Here is a 20,954-nt window from a genome sequence, read left to right as displayed (position 1 = left end):
AAGAAGTCCCTTCTGAGAGCAGGGGGCAGAGGCTGTTGCAGGGGCATGGAGGACAGGGAGGGGGAAGACCCTGGTGCCAGATACAGCCTGTGTCACTGCAGATGCTATGATGCCCCTGGACTGCGCATCCTCACTGGAGAATGGGGGAGATGCTGCCTACTCCGCAGGGTGGGGGTGGAGGTGGCAGCTGATGGCTGGGAAGTGGGTGCCCACTGCAGGCAGGGCACTTGAAGGCCACCTACGACTGGGAGCCAAGCTCTGCTGGCTGACTTGGGGGCTGTGCAGCCACTGGGTGCAGCAGGGGCCCTGGAGCCAGGCCTGCCCTGTGTCCTGCGTGCCGCTCAGAGAGACCATACGCTAGTTCCCAGGAAGTCTTCAAACGTCTGTATGAACTCGAGCTTACAAAACCGCGAAAGGTCATGCAAGCCTCCCGCGCACAGCACCCTGGCCGCCCACCTTGTGCAGGTCCTCCTTCTCCTGCCGCACCACGCGGTACTGCTTCTCCAGCCCCCTCAGCCGCTGTGTGGAATCCTCTCGCTCCTGGCGAAGTGCCACTGTATCCTCAAATTGTCGCTCAAGCCTACTTGAATCTGGGCAAAGGAGGAAATAAATTATAATTATGTTCCTTTCTGTGCAGTGATATTATATGGGAACTTTATGTTAGCTGACTTACTGACAGGAAATTATTTAATAATTCACAATCTTTTTCATTCAGAGGCTGTTTAAACTTTCTCTCACCTACACACAGTGTCACAGGCTCACCAGACTTTAATCTGATCATCTGTCTGACAGCTCTCCCATGCAGGGAACAAGCCCTTGGGCAGCACACACCCGTGGGCCTTAGTCCCTCTAAACTGCGTGACCCAGCACAGTGCTTGGACCTTTCTTGGTGTACAATAAAGGTTTCAGTGATGACCAACTCAATCAAAGGAGTATTCTGGAGCAGGACAATGATGTTCCACATAGGAAATGGAGAGAGGGTGACAGATTCAGACTGTGGTTTGGAGATGAGTCAACTGCAGGGCCAAACCATGTGAGGTTAAGGGTGAGGGCTTAAAAGTGATTTGAGTCTTTAGGAAGCTTTGACAGCCTAGGAACCACCTGAGACAGGTGGTGACAATAGTCTAGCACCTAAAACACTGACAGGCACAGCACTAATGAAAGCTTTAGAAAGAAAGAAGATCTAGCAACTGTCTTAGAGTTAAGAAGAGGAAAATTAAGATGGACAAATATAAAATCATCTGAGAATTTATGGATAAAATATTAGGAATTGATTCTAGCTGGTAACTATAAAATTATATTATTAGGGGCCAGGTGCAGTGGCTCATGCCTGTAATCTCAGCACTTTGAGAGGCTGAGGTGGGAGGATCACTTGACATCAAGAGTTCAGGACCAGCCTGAGCAACATAGAGAGACCCTGTCTCTACAAAAAATAGAAAATCAGTGGGTATGGTGACTCATGTCTGTAGTCCCAGCTACTTCAGAGGCTGAGGCAGGAGGATCACTCGAGCCCAGGAAGTTTGAGGTTACTATGAGCTATGATCACACCACTGCACTCTAGCCCAAGCAAAAGAGCGAGGCCCTGTCTCAAATATATATATACGCACACGTTATTACTAATAGAACTAAACAAGTTGGGAAAAATAAATTTTTTTTTTGAGACAGAGCCTCACTCTGTTGCCTGGGCTAGAGTGCTGTGGCATCAGCCTAGCTCACAGCAACCTCAAACTCCTGGGCTCAAATGAGCCTCCTGCCTGAGCCCTCCAAGTAACTGGGACTACAGGCATGCGCCACGACCCCTGGCTAATTTTTCTATTTTTAGTAGAGATGGGGTCTCGCTCTTTCTCAGGCTGGTCTTGAACTCCTGAGCTCAAGCAATCCTCCAACCTTGGCCTCCCACAGTGCTAGGATTATAGGCGTGAGCTACCACACCCAGCCTGGGAAAAATAATTTTAAATATACTGACAAAATATCAGAATTCTAAATAGTTTTGCTAAAGTGTAAGTTTTTTTCTGCTTTTCCACCTTACAAAAAGGACTCTCTGAAAATTTTATTTTAAAAGGTTAATGCCCAAGAATACAGACTAAAGCAGATATACTTTAAAACACTTACCCGCTATTTTGTTCTTCAAACGTTCGATTTCTTCATTTAGCTTTTTGATTTCTTTATCTCGGTTTGAATTGCCCAGGGCCCGCGTGGAGCCGTGAAGGGACTGCACGGTCTGGGTGGACTCTGAGGGGGAGACACAGCGTGAGTGAAAGGCAGGCCCATTGTGGTGGTCCCCAGTCTGCAGATGGGGCTCTGCCTCTCACCTTGCAGCTTCCTGCTGAGCTCCAGCTTCTCCTGCTCCAGCCTGCGTATCCTCCTTTCGTAAGCTTCGATCTGCAGGCTGTTCTCCAGGTCTCGCTGCACGTCCTCGTCTTTGGTTAACGTGTTGGACTGCATTATGCTCTTCAGAGAGCCTCGATCAGAAAAACAACTGTGAAATAAAGCAACAGGTTTTCTGATCTGCTGAGAATTTATGTTGATTTTATTAGCATTTAAAAACATCCTGGGATGAAAGACAGTCTTTTTAAATTGGCAAACAAAAATACCTGTAAAAAGACTTTATTGTTTATGGAGCCAAAGTTGGATAAGAACTTTCCTTACTATGAGTGCCTGAATGATCAACGGACACTGAAAATGGCATCCCCTCACTAGCCAGGGAAAACGCATCCACAAAGGGGGGAAACAGAACTTCTATATCATCACTGACACTTACCCAGAAATGCAAAAATAGGTAGCATTTTGCACAATGAGCAAGGCTTACAGGGCAGCACCAGCTCTTGGCCAGAGAGCCGTATGGCAAGAGCTGCACGAGCCATTGAGGGCGCCTGGCTTGGCCGCTAACTGGCCGAGCAATCCAGGACAGCTCCCCCAACCCTGTGGGCTCGCCTTCTTCCCCGGCAGACTAAACTGCCAACCCCAGCACTTGGAACACCGTGGTCAAGCCATTCAATAAGGACCAACGACTCAATGATGTACACATCACAGGCACAGACTAAAGCCAAAGATGGCTCTCTTATTTCATAGCTTAATTCTTAGATTGTTTTACGAGTTATTTAGTTCTGTTTAGCTCTTTATGGACAGCAACATCAGGAAAACGTTTTTAAGCTCCTACGCTGAGTCCAATAAACGCACCTGGTACACACGTATCCATCTATCGAAAGGCCAGGTCAGTGTTTACCCAAAGGTGGTCCGAGAGTGCGGGGTTCGTCACTAGGAGATCCCAGGGCCAACCCCCCCAAACTACAGCCTTGGAAGGAGGGCCTGGGACCCACAAGTGCAACAAGCACTCACCGAGAGGTTAAGAACCTCTGCACTCGGGGTCAGTACATCAATACGTCTGCGTCAAACACGTCCTATGTGCTAGAGAGCATGAGCTATCACTTTGGCTGAAGTGCTGTCTAACTGCGGCATCTCACATCAAAAGAGATTTTCTACAAGCTCAAGCAGAAGTATTCCTCTCTTAAAGAAATTTTCAGCTTAGGTACCAGCTGCCAGATGTCAGGAATCCAATTCTGTGACCTTCCTTCAGGCCCTGTGGGGGTTTCATTTGTCTTACCTCACCTGCCTCTCCTCTCGGGCCCAGTTTCCCTTTAAGTTTGAGGTGGTAACGCCTCTGGCAACACAGCTTTGCAAAGAGGCCCATTCAGGATAGAGGCTGACAGACAACAACGCTGGCCTCATGCCCATGGGGCTGGAGCCACACGTGGGCACACACTCTCAGCTCTTCAGATTTCTCATGTCAGGGACCGTACTCCAGCCCCAGTCATGGAAACCACGCACCAGAGTGGAACGTGGCTCTCAGCCGAGCAGGTGTGGAAACTTCTGCTGCTGCCCGTGGTCAGTGACCCTGTGGGCCAAATCCCACCCATGGCCTGTTTTTGTACCATCCATGAGATAAAAATGGTTTAAACATTTTTAAACGGTTGTAAAAAAAGAATATACAACAGCGACCACAAAATCTAAATTATTTACTATTTAAAGCCTTATAGAAAAGTCTGCCAACCCTGATACACGTTTTGATGCGTAGTAATCAGATATGCATTTTGAAAGGACAAAAAACCACCCACACCTCCCTTGAGCAACACCGCCCGGCCCTGTTGGCACGAGCAGGCGCGTGCGCAGAATCACACTCAGACTGTGCCTCTGCCCAAGGGAAGGTTCTGCCCGGGAACGATAAATCCAGACATACCTTTCCGTGGTGAATGTGAAACCAATGAATGGCAAATGCAATCCAGAGAAGCCTGTGTGAGAACCAGGAGGTAATATTTCCTGCGTAAGAACATACACGACACAAGTGAAATCCACGTTCAACCCAACAGGGAAGAAGAGGAAAGAACCTTATAGTCGCAGTGACAGTCAGGAGGGCACCGGCAGAATCGAGTGGCCTTGGGGATGGCGACTCCAGGGTGTCGTCTGCAGGGGAGCACGTTGTCAGCAGATTTGTACTTCCCATTCCTGGCTCTACCCGTGGCATGGACAATGCAGGTAAGAGGATAAGTGAACTAACTTGATGACAATGGCACAGGCCAAACTTCGATCAGCTAGTGACTTTCAAACTTTGTGAAGCCACAGGATCCACTATTTAACAAGATCACGTGTAGAGACCAACAGCGTGGACAGGTGCAGCCCCTCTGAGGACTCGGGGCAGAGACTGGGGGTTCTTGGCCCAAACTAGAGGCCCGAGGCAGAAAGGAAATTTGGAACTCAAAGGTAAACTATTTTAGATAAGTTTATAACAACTCTATTTTTCTGTTTGAGGATCTTTCTTTATTACAGAAATAAAAGGTATTTATCTGGCAAATTTCAGTATGGAAATAGTTTCTTAGAGTCTAGGAAGAAAATCCTCAAGAACAATAACACTTTCCTCAGGCTTTTCTCCATGTGGTCTCAAGTTCAGCTCTTACTTTGAATGTGGAGCCATCAAAGCAAGTATTAAATGCAAATAGATTTAACCCTTTCATGAAGCTACTTGAGGTAACTTAGTTTCTCCTAAGAACCTGTTTTTCCTTGAAAACTGTTAAACTAAGAGTTTTCCTAAGGTCATAACCATTCATTTTCAAGAGGTTCTGAGGGATAAAACATACAGAGCAAATGACACTATTTTAGCATGAGAAATGCTATAAACTAAGGAGTAACAGGCTATGCGTGGTAGTTCACGCCTGTAATCCCAGCACTTTGGGAGGCTGAGGCAGGAGATCACTTTAAGCCAGGAGTTTGAGACCAGCCTGGGCAGTATAGCAAGACCTTGTCTGTGTAAGAAATAAGACAAATTAGCTAGGTGTGGTGGTGCACGTTTATAATCCCAGGTACTCAGGAAGCTGAGGCAGGAGGATCACTTGAGCCCAGAAGTTGGAGGTTACAGTGAGCTATGATTGTACCACTGCATTCCAGCCTGGGCGACAGAGGGAGACCCTGTCTCTTTAGAAATAACAAAAAATGGAGTAATAGAGATTTTCCTTTTACTTGGTTAAACCTCAGTTTCTCTATCCCCAAACCCAGTCACATATATTATATAGGTATGACAAAGCCAAAATAATTTTACAAGATGTGAGCAAAACTCTCCAGGACCAAAGGTACTGGCCAGTGCAAAGATGCCCTGTCAGACCAGATCAGAATGTCCGACAAGTCCCCTGGTCGGGACCCAACTTAGAAATTCCATGATCTTAAAGATCAGTGCAAAGACTCAAAATCTGCTATCACTGTTGTTGCTCCTGAACTTGTACTGTACAAAGAAACATAAAGGCAGACACTGAGAGCTGTGATGGTAGAAGATTTAACGTACTCTCAGATGTAGGGAAAGAGACCAGAAACCGAGAGGCCGACACACTACCCACGGGAGGGTAGGCCGAGCTCCACGCTGGGTCTTGAGGTCTTTAAATCTAAGGATTAGCAGGGCTGCAGTGAAGCTCTCATACAGTAATGTATGTGACATTGCTTTGAAAGAAAGGTATACATTACCATGGAAAAGGGACATTAAGGACCAAGCTGAAGGCTAGAATAAAAGGTACAAGGTGTCTTGAGACAAGTATAAATTTTTCAAAAAATCAGTACAGTTCTAAGATTTATTAACTTGATAAGCAACACCTACAACATAACACTGCTATATTTTATTGTATATTATATATTCAGACCTACTGTGAAGCGATATTGAGACTAAAACAACTTCTACACTTACAGTGTTTCTTAGCACATCGTCATCCACATCGAAGTTGGATGTGTCAGAAGGACTGCTCACGTCAGGAATATAAGGTGCTTCTAGGTTTCGTATATTTTCCCAATTTAGACCTTCAAAAAATGCATGCTTTTTGAAATCCTCTATTCCATTCTGCCCCAGCCGGCGTTCTCTGCTGCAGATCAGTCTTTGAATGAGGTCTTTTGCTTCTTCCGATACATCCGTGACGTGGGATGGGAACTGAAATCGCTCCTAGGAGGCGGGGAAGGGGGTGATGAGTGGACAAGCAGACACATTCAGAAAAATGTAAGATGTGCAGACATTACAGGAAAAAGGTAGAAACAACAGCGCCAAAGCAACAGTCATTTTCTTATTTCATGGTAACTAAATGCAAACCAAAGTTAATGAATTTTAATTCCAAAAAGGTGAACAAGAAAATCTTTAATCTTTCTGGTTTTGTTCATGGCAGACTTGTTACCACACTGCATGTAAACTAAAACAATGAGAAATTTTCACCTATTAAGGTGGCAAAGAACGTCGACAACATGCCGCGGTGGGAATGTAACCGGCACAGCCTCTTCAGAGTGCACCGTGCTGGCGTCTACGGCACCTCAGGAAATCTATTCTACACAGTCACGATGAGAAAACATAACATGTTCGTGACTGCATTGTATTTTGACCAAAAAAACTACAAATTACCTAAAGGTCCATCAAAAAATGGACTTGTTAAAAAAAAGACATGACACATACTCACAAAAAGAAGGGTACAACTCTGTGTGTTTATGTAGAAAGATGCCAAAGATAAAGTGACAAAAACCCTGTTTACATGTAACGCGATGCCAAGTAGCTAAACTCAGACTTGTGCACACACCCAGCTTAAATCTGCCCCGACCGCTACTCAGCGTGGCGGAGTGGGCCTGAGAGTTGAGCCACCATGTGCTGTCCGTGGCTCACCTTCCTGTCTACAAAAAGGAACAGTATCACCAACTTCGTGGGACACCCGACCAGGCCCTGCATGTGACCAGCACGCAGTAGCAGCAGGCAGGCTTTTCTATTAACCAAGTCCTCAGTGTTGTCTTAACAGAATTTGTCACTAAGAAGTGGATGGGGTGATTTTCACTAGCTACTGTATGCACTTGTGCACTGTTAAGTTTTTACAGGGTGAATATATTAATTTATAAATCAAAAAATGTATTTCTACCTTGGGAAAAATGATTTTGAGAAGTGTAACTTTTGCTTTGCTTTGGAGTTAAATGGAAAACCATCTCTGCTTTAGTACTAAGTTACTCTCCACATACGCAAGCCAACAGGGGGACATCGGCCAGAGGACAGGTCGGCACACAACTGGGAATATGTGCGTGTAGGCGTGTGTGCGTGTGTGCACGTGTGCAGGTGGAGGGAAACACTATACACGTCCTGGTAGAGTGCAATTGCAAGTAGACATATTTGACTAAGAAGAATAAAGAAAAAGAAAACATGAAAAAATATTAGAAGAGGAAATAATAATAAAAAAGAAAACAAAGGAAAGATGGTTAGACAGCAACCTCGAAGTGAGAAAATGAACAGCTCAGAAAGGGAAGAGGGAGGAGAAGAAAAGAAACGGGATCAAAGAAAGATGAAGGACCCCGGCCGCCGCCAGGTGGGGACAAGCGATCACTTACAACAGCTGATTTCTGGAGAACAGATTTGAGAGTCAAAGTTGGTCTCTAACTGACAATCTAGAGCCACGGGTCAAAGTGCCCAACTGGACCTCCCCACCAGCCGTCCCGAGGTGCCCCCTACCCGACACGGCCACACAGATGTCTGCGTCTGTCTACAGAAACCCGCTTCTCCTCCAGCAATACCAGCACCCTCCACCACGGAGCTCCAGGACGCCCCCGAAGCTTCACCTCTGCCCACGCCCACATCTCCCGTGTCAGCGGCTAGTGCTGATCCTACCCCTCTCCCCCTGGCCTGGTCCAAATCCCATCATCTCTTCCTGAACAGCAGTCTCCTAACTGATCCCCCTCCCTCTAGGTGGGCTCTCTTTACCTCTAGGCCTGAGCCAGGTACCAGAAAAAAACAGGACGTGAAACGCATCTTACTTCATGGTTCATGATCTTCCCATAGGTCTCCACGAGTGACTCGGCATAAAACGGTGTTTCTCCGTAGAGCATCTCATACATGCAGACGCCCAGGGACCACCAGTCACACTCGGGCCCGTACTTGCCCATGCCGTCCTCCATTGCCTGTAGAATCTCCGGTGAGATGTAGTCGGGGGTGCCCACGGCCACAGAGGACTGAACCTTAGGGGAGAAGGAGGTGCTGAAGGGAAACCCGAGAGCATCTCTAACCACACATGTCGAACTACTTTCTCTAAAATACAGGGGCGGCAGAAAATGAGATAATTATGGAATAAAACTGGTCAATGATCATGATTTAAAAACTTAATAATTCAAAATTCAATGCAAATATTCTCTTGCATCACTAAACATTGAGCAGTTCCCAAAATGCATGAGACTCCCACACACGTGGTCTCTCTCTCTCAATGTCCAAATGCCTGTCATGACCCGCAAATGGCAACCTCTCCAAGTTCCCAAGGTCAGCACTTCCCATTCTCCATCGTTACTCCCAGCGTGGTCTGGGGCCATGCCTTCCTGACATGCAGCACATACAGACTCTTGTTAAGGGGGCTCTTGCTAGAACAGAGACTCTGGGTGGGGCCCCCGATGCTGCCTTTCTAATAAGCTCCCAAGGGGATGCTAAGGCTGCTCACCTGCAGCCCACCCCATGGCCTCCCAAATGGGAACATTTGGAAGTTGGTCTAAGCATTAGCTGGGTACTTAGGCATTCCCTGGACAGGGAACCAGGAGCTAAGAGCTCACCCCCAAGGAAGTAAACAGCTCCTCAGCTATCATCACTAGCAGGCACGGGCCTGAATACAGCGATAGCTCTCCAGAAAGCTGCCATCAGCAAGGACATCAATCATCACAGAGGAAGCAAGAGGAAACTGGTTAACTGGGGAATCGTCTACTGGTCCCAGAGCACACAGGGTACCCCTGAGGCTGCTGCGTCTAGAAGACTTGAGGGTCAGCCGGGAAGCAGAGCGATAACAATCACGGAAGGCCTGTCAGGGAAAGGGCCAGACCCCTCCCTGCGTCTCCTCTGAGAAGAGAGCCGCGAGCACGAGCAGCACACGGACCCAACAGTGGCGGGAACTGCTCAGTCTACACGAAGCAGCAGGGGATTCTGCCTCTGTCCCGTGACCAGTCACTTCTCTGCACAAGTGCACTGCCCTGCCCACAGGAGCTCTGCTATGGACAGCAGGACGACTGGGCAGGTTGGGTGGTGACTCCTGGTAAACGTCCACCATGGCGAGGGTGACGTGCAATAAGAATGGTAACCCAGCCTAGCTTGGACCCTAGTCACTGGAACGCTGGATTTGAGGACAGTACCACTCATCAATTAATCAACTGGTGGTCAAGACTTTTAAAAACAAGAGACTGGCTTTGTGAGAAGAAAGTGAGCAAATCACTGCTTTTAAAACCCTGTCAACTGAGGCCAGTTTTATGGGTTCTTTTACTGTTGCCTGAAAACTTGCTAGTAAGAATGGAAAGGACTGGTCTCTTTTGGAGAAGTATTTTATACTAGGCTTTATGCTAAGTGTAGGCTTTAAAAAAGAACAAATCCCAAACAAGTAAGAACCTAACTGCAACAGTGGCCCCAGGACGGACACAGACCATTCCTAGTGCAGTGAATGCAGTCTGCCAGGAGCGGCTGCTGACGGGGCTGTGAACAGTTAGGACAGCCCCCTGCAGACCACTCTGCACGACACGAGTCTGACTGTGGGGTGAGGACCACAGCAGCCAGAGGCCCCAGCCAATCCGGGGGCAACCTCCTGTTCTGCAGTGGAAACGTCAACGGGTCCTGACATACCCCAAGTATCAAGGACCCGTTTCTAGATCTCTAATACCCATGGAGAGAAAACACCTGACTGACAGGAAGTTACCTGCCCCAAACAAAAGTGAGAACGTATAGTTACTTGGTTAACGTCTGCCCACCTGACCAGCCTGGATGGGACATTTTAAGGAAGAACCCAAGAGCTACCCCAACATGTTGCAGTGTCAGCATGCTCTTAGCTGTGCAGGGATTTGAGAAAACCTATCAAGTCCTCATTTTGGAAGGCATATATTTACTTTTGTAAACATAAAAAAGAAATGAAGATGATTTTAAATTAAAAAAAAAATTCCCAGAATAGGAAATTTCAACTGTCTCCTAAATGGATTCATTTTCTTAATTTACATTAATAAACTTGGTTTCTTAAATTTAAAGCCTTTCTAACTACAAGCCAGACCCAAAATCAAATGGCAAATCTCCAACAAAAATACCTACAGTTCCATCATCATTCATCTTCAAACATGATCCAAAGTCGGCCAGGCGGATATGACCATTTACATCCAAAAGGACATTGTCAGGTTTAATGTCTCTGTTAGTAAAATAAATACATAAATTAACCATTTCCATGCAACACATTAGGTAAGTCAAAGCCTTTAACTGGTAGATCAGCTGAGGAAATGCTAATATCATTCCGTGAACCACTGTCGCCACCCAGTAAAAACGCCTCCATGTGACCTTTCAGTCTATACGGCAGCAGCAGTCGTTACCACTGCCACTCGTTTAGTCCCCATTAACCTGGAGAGACCCCATTGTTAATCCTATCCCTCTCCCCACTCGGCTAACAAATGCTTCCTGGCATCTCCTTTGTGCCAGGCACTGTTCTTGAGCCGGCGTGGCCTGTAACAGTACACAGGACAACACGGCCCTGCCTTCAGGAAGCCTGCACGTGAGCTGTCAGAAAACAAACAAGCAAATACATAAATATGCAGTGTCATGTCAGACAGCCTCACACAGGACAATCTACATGCTAAGTGCCATGAAGAAATATAAAATGAGGTAAAGGGACAGAAGGAGGTGCGTGGCGGTCACCGCTGAGAGTGACTTGAGCCAACACTTGATGAAGTAAGGGAGTCAGGTGAAGACTGGGGGCAAGATTGCTACAAAGCACCACATGACCCCAAACTGTATTTTATGGATGAAGACATGAAAGTTGAGGGATCTGCCCAAAGTAATACAGCAGCAAGCGGTAGAACAGGAAAGTAAACACAAGTCAGTCCCACTAGAGCCCATTTTCTTAACTACCTTTCTAAGTACTTCCAAACGCTTGTGTATCGGGGTGGGGTGGTTAGAGCACTAGTCCTCTTTCCTGGCAGAATAAGCTTCTGCGACTGAATGCTATGAAATGGGATATAAAACCATAAAAGCAAAGGAAGATGTTCACCAAAACAAAGTACAAGTATGTTCCCAGCAGCACCACTCATAACAGCCAAAAAGTAGAAACAATCTGCATGTCTACCGGCAAGAGAACGGATAAACGAAGTGGGCTATGTTTGAATGTGCTGGAATGCTACCCCTCCAGGAAAACAAGTGGGAGAGCCAGCCACTCCCAACAATATGGATCAATCTCAGAAATAAGTGTTAAGTAAAAGATGACAATTCTCACCAAAAAACAGAAATAAAATAACAAAGCAAAAGAAAACTCTAGCAGAGCACTCCAAATGGAAATATGCATCCTCAAATAAATATTCAGGAATATGAAAAAGAAAACAAAACAAAATCCCACAATGGGAGTGGGGAGGTGGGGATGGGTGAATTCACACCCAATGGGTACAATGCACACTGTCTGGGTGATGGGCACACTTATAGCTTTGACTCAATCTGTACAAAAGCAATTCATGTAACCAAAACATTTGTACCCCTATAATATTCTGAAATTAAAAAAAAAAATCACCAAATAAATTCAAATAAAAATCTAATGAAAGGTTGAAGAAAGGGAGGAAAAGGTCCAGAAAAATAAAGCAAGATAAAGAAAGAAGAGTCAGGAAGTACTTGGTGGATGAAATGGAAGACTGGCAAAGAAAGCCCAATATAAACATAATTGGAGTCCCTGAAGAAATAAAAATCAAACATAACCAATATTTGAAACTATAATCTAAGAGAACTTTCCAGAAATAAAAAAGGCTTGAATCTACAAACTAGAGAGGGCCATCAGGTTAAAAGAAAAAAAAAAAAAAAAAAACAAAAAACCTAGCTCAGGGGCCTGAGCTGTTTATAAAAAATTTTTTTTAAATAATAAAAAATCAATGTCGAGACAAGATATTGAAGACCACATGGAAAAATTAATACATAAGAAAAGCCAGAAGAGCACTGAAGAGGCATGATGGGGGATCAGCCTTACAAGGCTTCCACGCGCAGTCATCATTCCAGCAGTATGGTACTACTGTGCGGAGGCACAGGAAGAAATCGAGTCTAGGCTGGGCGTGCGGCTCATGCCTATAATCCTAGCATTCTGGGAGGCCGAGGCAGGAGGATCACTCAAGGTCAGGAGTTTGAGACCAGCCTGAACAATAGCGAGACCATGTCTCTACTAAAAATAGAAAGAAATTATATAGACAACTAAAAATATATATACAGAAAAAATTAGCCAGGCATGGTGGCACATGCCTGTAGCCCCAGCTACTCGGGAGGCTGAGGCAGGAGGATCGCTTGAGCCCAGGAGTTTGAGGTTGCTGTGAGCTAGGCTGACGCTACAGCACTCTAGCCCAGGCAACAGAGCGAGACTCTGTCTTAAAAAAAAAAAAGAAGAAGAAGAAACTGAGTCTATGACAAAGATGGCATCTTAAATCCCTGGGGCAAAGACAGACTCAAATAAATTGGTGTTGTGAAAACCAGAGAGGCATTTAAAGATAAAATCAGATCCATTCCTTGTGCCATACATTAATAAAAGAATAAACTCCAAATGTGTCCAAGGTCCATACGTAAAAATAAAACTATATGAGTGAAAAAGTGAAACTACTATAAGAAATAATGGATTTTCTTTCTCTCTGGGAATAAACAAAGGATTTCTAACTATGACTCAAAGTCCAGATGTAATAAAAGACCAATAACTCTGAGGGGCCTCAAAGCAGACACCCACCCCTGTAGTAATGACCACTCCCAGCACCCAGAACTTGGTCTTTAAAACCATTCCCCACTAAAAGAACCATAGCTCCTCAAAAGAAATGACTGAGTTGGGGCACAGAAGGTACGAGATGAGCCAAAAACCAAGGGCATTCTCAAAAACTGATGAGGACACGGCACCAACAGAGGAGCCAGCTAGAACGCCAAGAATGGGACAATTTGAGCACAAAAATAATTAAGATAATGACAAATTACAAACTCTGGGAGAAAAAAGGAGCCTTGCATTCATGCTGACAATAAACAGACAAACTGGGAGAAGGGAGGTGCTTCCTTACAGCTGAAAGACGAGTGATGCCTGGTCAGTGAGGAAGGCCTGGGGTTCGGAAATCGTCACTTTGCAACCACGCAGAGACTGGCCCAGGCAACAATCATCAATGGACACTAAATCTAGGGAGGACCTTTTCGAGGAGGAGGAGCCTATCTGCATGGTCTTAAAGTATCTCCCCACAGGGAAAAATGTACTAACTATACAGCAGAAAAATCTAACAGAATCTTAACTGGGTGATCTATCTGATCACCAGCGTGGAGCAGATGGACACTGTGTGCCTCTGGAGGTGACACCCTAAGAAGGACACACATTTATATACACACATTCTGACCGGGAATGAATGCACAATCTCAGTCTATCCTGAGGAAACATCCGACCAACCCAAATTGAGAAGTGTGCTACTCAAAAGCTTGGGATGCTATGCTCCTTGAACAGCCAACGTTCTTCAACTGCATCAATGCCATAAAAGACAAAGGAAGGATGAGGAAAGATACAACAACTAAATGCAACATGTGATCCTAGACTAGACTCTACACTGCAAGGAAGAAAATACTGTAAGACGCACCCCTAGGTCAATGAACAAAACTGGAATCCAGATGGTAATATCAAGTAGGAGTAGTAAGTATTGAGGAGTAAATGTGCTTGATATGTGCAACTTGTTCTAACATGGATCAGGAGAAAAAACTGTGTGTACACACATGCAGAGAGAGGGACAGAAATGATAAAAGGAGCAAAATATTAACAATAGATGAATCTGGGTAAAGGTACATAGGTGTTCTTCATTCTATTCTTGCAACTTTTGTGTAAGTTTGAAATTATCTCAAACATTATTTAAAAAGAAACTTAAAAAATATATATATACAGTATGATTCCATATATATAATATTTAAAAACAGGCAAAGCTAATTAATACTTTTAGAGCTTCACTGTCTAATATGATAACGGTTAGCCACATATAACTATTCAGATTCAAATTAAGTTACATAAAATTAAGAATTCAGCCAGCATGGTGGCTCACGACTGTAATCCTAGCACTTTGGGAGGCCAAGGGGGCAGGATGGTTTGAGGCCAGGAATTTGAGACCGACCTGAGCAACATAGTAAGATCCCGTCTCCATAAAAAATAAAAAAATTAGCCAGGCATGGCATATGCCTGTTGTCCCAGCTACTTGGGAGGCTGAGGCAAGAGGATCACTGGAGCCCAGGAGTTTGAGGCTACAGTGAGCTATGATCACACCACTGCATTCCAGCCTGGGCAACAGAGTGAGACCCTGTCTCAAAAAAAAAAAAAAAAAAATTAAGAATTCAGTTCCTTAGAGGCACCAGCCACGTTTCAGCTGCTCAACAGCCACATGTGGCCAGTGGCTACCTTACTGGACAGCACAGATTATAAAATATTCCATCACTGCAGAAAGGTCTGCTGGATGGCACCGTGGGAGGGGAGGGGCAGCGACCTCTAGGGAGGTAGTGATGGGGGCACAAGGAGGCTCCTGGGTGCTGCTGACATTGCTTCTTACCTGGGTGCTGTCGTGAGCATACGCACTTTGTGATTATTGACTGGGCTGTACATCTACAACTTGGGAGCTTTTCTGAATATACCTCAACAAATGTTACATGAAAAATGGACTTTGATAAGTTACAAAAGCTCCTCCTACCCCAACTATAGACGACAATGATTTAAAGGATGTTTTTATTGGGACCCAGCAATAAAACAGCTACCAGTTATTAAATGCCAGATACAGTATCTGCTTTCTATAAATTGTCACAATTAATTCTCGGACCAGCCAGCTTTGTGAGGTAGATATTATTCTCCTCTTTTTACAGAAGAGAGAACTGAGCACGGGTGATCTGCCATCCGCCTCCCAGCCTGCGCTCACTCCATGCCCCGCATCACCAGTGCCGGCGTCCACACTCCCCTCACACACTGCATCGGTCTGACAATAAACTCATCCCGTCAGCAATTGTTTAAGGAAACCGGAATACAAAAAAATATACTTTTGTCTCATATTAATGTTAGCAACTTTGCACAAAATCTTTAAGCCTTAAAGATAGTAAGAAAAAAATCAAAATGAAAACACCTGCTGAATGTATTATTTTCACTAATAAAAACCCTGTTTTGACAGGGAATGAATGCATAATTCATATTTAAATAAATCCAAATTAAATTTATTTCAGAGGAACAAATTCTTTTTTATACGTTATACATGTATAGTGTTCACTTCCCAATAGACTCCACCAGTGTTTGGAAGGAAGGAAGGTGTTGATCTCCTTAAAAACGTGACTATTCTGCAGATTCTGAGGCAGAAATGCTGGGGGCTACGACTGACACTGGAGGTGAGATAGCTTTTCGTGAGCCTCTGTGTGTGGAGGAAAGGCTTAGGCCAGAAGTGCAAATAGCTATTAATAGCATTTTGGGGGACATCTAAAAGATTCGCCCACATTTGCCAATTTTCTGGCATCCCTCTCACAGGAAGAGTTAAAGGGGTAGAAAGGGGGAGTGGACGAAGGGAGGGAGGGAAGGGAAACACAGATAGACCAACACCCCGGAAGCAGCAGACCGAGCCCCTCCCCTGGCCCCCCACCCCCGCATGACAGGCGCTCCTAGTGCACACCCTCTCAGGAACCTGTCCCCACGCCCCCCAGCCTCCACCCTCTCCTGTGTGCCACCCTTGCAAATAAAAGAGGACCCCTTCAAGGAGAAGGAAGACCGAAATGCTGCAGGGTGGGTTTGCATAGCAGCCCCGTGCCTGGCTTCCTGGAGGAAGCGGACTAAAGACAAGGCTAATGAGATGACTTCAGATTAGAACTCACTGGTTTTTCTCCCAACAAATCGCATCTTTTTGGCTTAACTTCTTTGGTTTGGGAATGTAAGGCAGGACAATTTATATAAAAATGGAGAAATGATTACATAGGACAATCTGTTTAAGGCAAATAACTACAATTTTATATAAACACACAAAAAATTCCCCAGGTGGCCTGAGACAGAACAGGCACAAATTGGACAGACACTAAGGAGGCGTGAGAACTGCCACTAAGAGGTGCTCAATGAAACAAGTTAGCAGAAATGAAGTGACAAGAGCTTTATGTGAAACAGGACCTGGCTGCCAGTAATTCCCTACTAAATAGGTACATTCTTCCAGGGCCATACCAGGGACCCCTGGCACTAGCTGACTCTGAGAAGACCCTGTGCCTCTTCCCTTTATACCTTCCAGGCTGTTCCACTGCCAGTCACGTGCACAGCCAGGAGTTATGTGGGCCTTGCGACTCTGTATCTAGAATACCACCAATACGGTGTGTTAGTCGGTTCTGCGCTGCTGTACAGTCAATACCGGAGGCTTGGTAATTTATAAAGAAGAGAGGTTTATTCAGCTCACAGCCCTGCAGACTGAACAAGAAGCATGGTGCCAGCATCTGCTTCTGGTGAGGGCTTCAGGGAGCTCCCACTCCAAGCAGAAGGCATAGGGCAGCAGGTGTCACGTGGCGAGAGAGGGAGCAAAGAAAGGGAGGAGGTGGTGTCAGGCCCTTCAAACAACCAGCTCTCGCAGCATGAACTAACAAAGATAGAATAAAGCCAGAACTCACGTGTGACTCGCATGACCCGGGGAGGGCATCAAGCCGTTCAGCAGAGATCCACCTCCATGACCCAAACACCTTCCACCGGGCCCCACCTCCAAGACCCGGGGATCAAATTTCAACAGGAGATTTGGGGGGGCCGAACACTCAAACCACATACACACGTTATTTTGCTACTGTGCAAGAGGTCGTGACCAACGGCCCTCTGGGTAGAAGACCACTGGAGGCTCAGGGCGAAGACTAAGGCAGAGCTTCTTAGGTAGGCCGGGGGTCCCCAGACCACCACCTGAGACAGCTGCCGATCCAAGAGCTGATGGCCCCCATGGGCCACCACCATACTGGGACTGCCTCCACCCATTCCCTTCCAAAACCCAGGGCAGCAACATCTGCAAGGAAGCGTCAGCACAGGGCTGAGCAGCAGCTCCAGTCACCCCCAAGTGCCTTTACTCGCAGCTGCTGTAAGTCTGGCTAAGAACAGTGGTGGGGGCGGGGGCAGTGCGGTTTAGAGCCATGGACAACCCACAGGCTGTGCTTTCCTGTCCCAGCTCTTCCTCTGACAAATTGAAATGGGAGGCCTATTGTGTCCCTCACCATCCCATTTCCGAGTGATTGGTCAACTTCCACTTCCAGCTGTCCCCCTCATGGAGCTTTCTGCTGCAAAACCAACATGGAGGTCCGACTCCCACAGTGGCTGTGGGTGCCAAGGGCCACCTCTGACAGGCTTCAGCCTCCAGAACACACGGCCCACCAACTGGGGGGCGAGTGGCTCCAGAGCCACCCTGACCGCTGGATCTTCTTTCTTCAGTTTTTCCTTTGTCAGATTTCTTCTACTTTATCTTCTACCTCTTCTACCAAACCTTCTATTTTTTCTAGTTTTTATTTTCCAAAACCCTTTTTGTTCTCTGAATATTTCTTTCCTTAAATTTGTATGCTGTTCTTTTTTCATTCATACAGTGTGCTCTCTGTTCTCTTTGGGGATGTGACGTCCTCTCTCTATGATCCTTTGTGTAGCTGTCACTAGCGACCTGTGCCTTTCCCATGCATCATCAGGGCCTGAGCTCTCAGGAAGGAGTTGTACCCACCTGCGTGGGCTGTTCCCTGGGTCCAGCTGCCAAAGCCAGGTAGTAGCTGTTCAACCTCAGAATCCTATCTGGTGCAGTGGTGGGCACTGCCCAAAGTCACCACAGCCCACAACCAACCACAGGAAAGGGACCCAAGTTAAGGCACATGCTCTAAATCCCGCTGGTTAAATCAATCAGTGGTATCACTCTTGTACCGATGAAACTCACTTATTTCTGACCCCACCAAATACAGTTTTCACTTACTCACAATGTACCTGGCTGAAACTGGGGTAAGACTGGCTTCCTATGAAATCTGACTTTGTTCTATTTTTAGATGGGTCATTCAGGCATTAATGTGAATATGAGCTGATTTGAGGGCAAAAAAGTTTTTGGTGTATATTTTCATGCCTACTATGCCTGGAGGTCAAATGACAGAGCAAAGCTTCTACAAAGCCAATTAAGAAAATGAGGAGAATGCTTTCTAATTAGGGGGGAAACAGGAAAAGAATAAACTACTAAAAAGATGGTCAAATTAATTTCCCTGGAGATCTGTGACAAATATAAAGACACTTATCTCTGTACTGTGAACTAGGGAAAGTCCTATTAGGAAGACAGAATATAAAATGTAAATGTTAAAAAAAACCACAATAACTATTACAAAAGCAGGCCTAACTACATTAAAGAATACACTAAAAAAAGAGAGAAAGGCCAGCCTCAGTGGCTCACGCCTGTAATCCTAGTGCTCTGGGAGGCTGAGGCTGGAGGATCGCTTGAGGTCAGAAGTTCAAGACCAGCCTGAGCAAGAGGGAGACCCCCGTCTCTACTAAAAATAGAAAAAATTAGTTGTATGTGGTGGTAGTCCCAGCTATTTGGGAGGCTAAGGAAGGAGGATCACTTCAGCCCGGGAGTTTGAGGTTGCTCTGAGCTAGGCTGACACCACTCTAGCCTACGTGACAGAGCGAGACTCTCAAAAGGAAAAAAGGGAGCTAAAACCTCATTGCACTAACTGAAGCAACTGTGTTCTTTTGGGGCAGCCCCTTTGTGTGTCCTGGGACACAGGAGGCAGCAGGGCAGTACCATGCACATCTGAGTGTGGCCCAAGGCAAGGCACCCACCTCTCTGGGCCTCAATTTCATCCTCCAAGCAAGGAAGGGACACTCACAGCAAGACTCAAGAGCAGTCACTTTTACAGCGGGTGCCATCACTGCCCACAGAGGAGGGACTATGTCTGTGGACCAGCTGTGGAGGCCGAGGACAGGGCCTGCACAAGACAAAGCCACAGAGATCATGATGGCCTCGAGCCTCCCAACAGCAACACTCAAGGTGTAAGACACCGGACTGTATGATACCTGCAAATTCCCAGGGGTAAAGACTCACAATCGACAGTTCCATACTGAACAAACTACCAGTCACACACGCGAGGGGAATCAAGATGCTGATCTCAAGACAACCATCTCACATACCCCCTTTTCCAGAAACCACTGGAAGATAAGCACTATCAGATCAAAAGGATAAACTAGGAAAAAGGAAGACAAATGACAAGAAAACAAGGGCACCAACCCCAGAGAGACGAGAGGGAATCTCTCTGCTGGAAAAGCAATCGCAGAGTGAGTTCCATACAGCAAGACTGAAGAGAGTCAAGGCAGAAGGGAACGGGAAGGACGGAAGGGCCATCGCCAAAAAACAGCCAGACCAAGACAACCTGGTGTGTCTGCACGTACAGAGCTTGACCATGCGGCTGTAATATTCGGGAACAGTTAGTGACAGCTACATAGAAAAGCTAATGAAAAAACAAGGCAATTAATAACTCCAAAGAAAACAAAAATGCATTTAAGTATAGTTACATACACTACAAGACAACTGTAATAGTTACAAAGTCACAGTATTATAAACACCAAAAACTGATTTAACTAAATGTTCTTATTTTACTAACTGGGACGATGTGGGAGAGGGAAGAGAGTTTGAGAGCAAGTGTGAGAGAAAGGGGTGAGAGAGAGAGGTAATTATGTAAGAGTTAAATCAGAAGGAAGGATCAAAATAAGCCTGTCATTTAGAATTATGAAGGCAGCTAAAAAGTTCACAACAGTTACCTGAGCAAGTGAAATCAGGGTGTGGCAGTGCTGGGCTCATTTTTGTTATAAGCTCTGCAGAACTATTTGACTTTAAAAACTATCACCACATAAAAATACAAGTAAAACTAGTTTTAAAAAACCAAAAAAAAAAAAAAAAACTCAAAAAACAAAACAAACCACAGGACTGAATCTTCTAGTCTCAGAACTGACGGACGCTAAGAGGCTGAGTCAACACTGCCCTCCCAGCGAGGACAGCAGAGTGGCCCTGCTCGCATTTCCACCCCACACAGAGGGTCCTCAGCAGAGTCCTACGGTCACGCAGTCCAAGTCCTTTATGTTGCTGTGATGTCAACCTCTCTGTCTCAACCCATCTTCCCTTTGTGAATGTTTCATGGGGTGATCAAGACTGTTGGCCCTTTGTGGGTCAGTGTGGAACCGAGAGCAGAGCAGAGCTGAGGAAAAACGTGGAGGTGGGCTGGCCATGGTGGCTCACGCCTATAATCCTAGCACTGTGGGAGGCTGAGGTGGGAGGATCGCTTAAGGCCAAGAGTTGGAGACCAACCTGAGCAAAAGCAAGACCCCATCTCTACCCAAAAAATAGAAAAATTAGCCAAGTGTGGTGGTGCATGCCTGTAGTCCCAGCAATTCAAGAGGCTGAGGCAGGAGGATCGCTTAAGTCCAGGAGTTTGAGGTTGCAGCGAGCTG

The 20,954-nt window shown here is 45.9% G+C and overlaps 1 protein-coding gene across 3 annotated transcripts in view; it reads right to left on the bottom strand.

Annotated features, from left to right (window-relative positions):
* The window catches only part of CDC42BPB (CDC42 binding protein kinase beta), a 117,082-nt gene that overhangs the window by 36,202 nt on the left and 59,926 nt on the right, over positions 1 to 20,954 (bottom strand). For all 3 annotated transcript variants that reach the window (XM_045560183.1, XM_045560172.1, XM_045560190.1), the window contains exons 6-12: positions 10,592 to 10,685; positions 8,305 to 8,505; positions 6,224 to 6,472; positions 4,238 to 4,317; positions 2,313 to 2,479; positions 2,113 to 2,232; positions 457 to 590 (exon numbers count right to left, since the gene is read on the bottom strand). In XM_045560183.1, coding sequence (XP_045416139.1) covers positions 457 to 590; positions 2,113 to 2,232; positions 2,313 to 2,479; positions 4,238 to 4,317; positions 6,224 to 6,472; positions 8,305 to 8,505; positions 10,592 to 10,685 — 1,045 coding nt within the window. The remainder of the gene's footprint in view (positions 1 to 456; positions 591 to 2,112; positions 2,233 to 2,312; positions 2,480 to 4,237; positions 4,318 to 6,223; positions 6,473 to 8,304; positions 8,506 to 10,591; positions 10,686 to 20,954) is intronic.

The sequence above is a fragment of the Lemur catta genome, chromosome 1, assembly GCF_020740605.2.
Source record: "Lemur catta isolate mLemCat1 chromosome 1, mLemCat1.pri, whole genome shotgun sequence".
In the NCBI taxonomy this organism is placed as follows: Eukaryota; Metazoa; Chordata; class Mammalia; order Primates; family Lemuridae; genus Lemur; species Lemur catta.
Note: the sequence above shows the minus strand (reverse complement) of the source record. Positions and strands in the feature narration are given on the sequence as shown.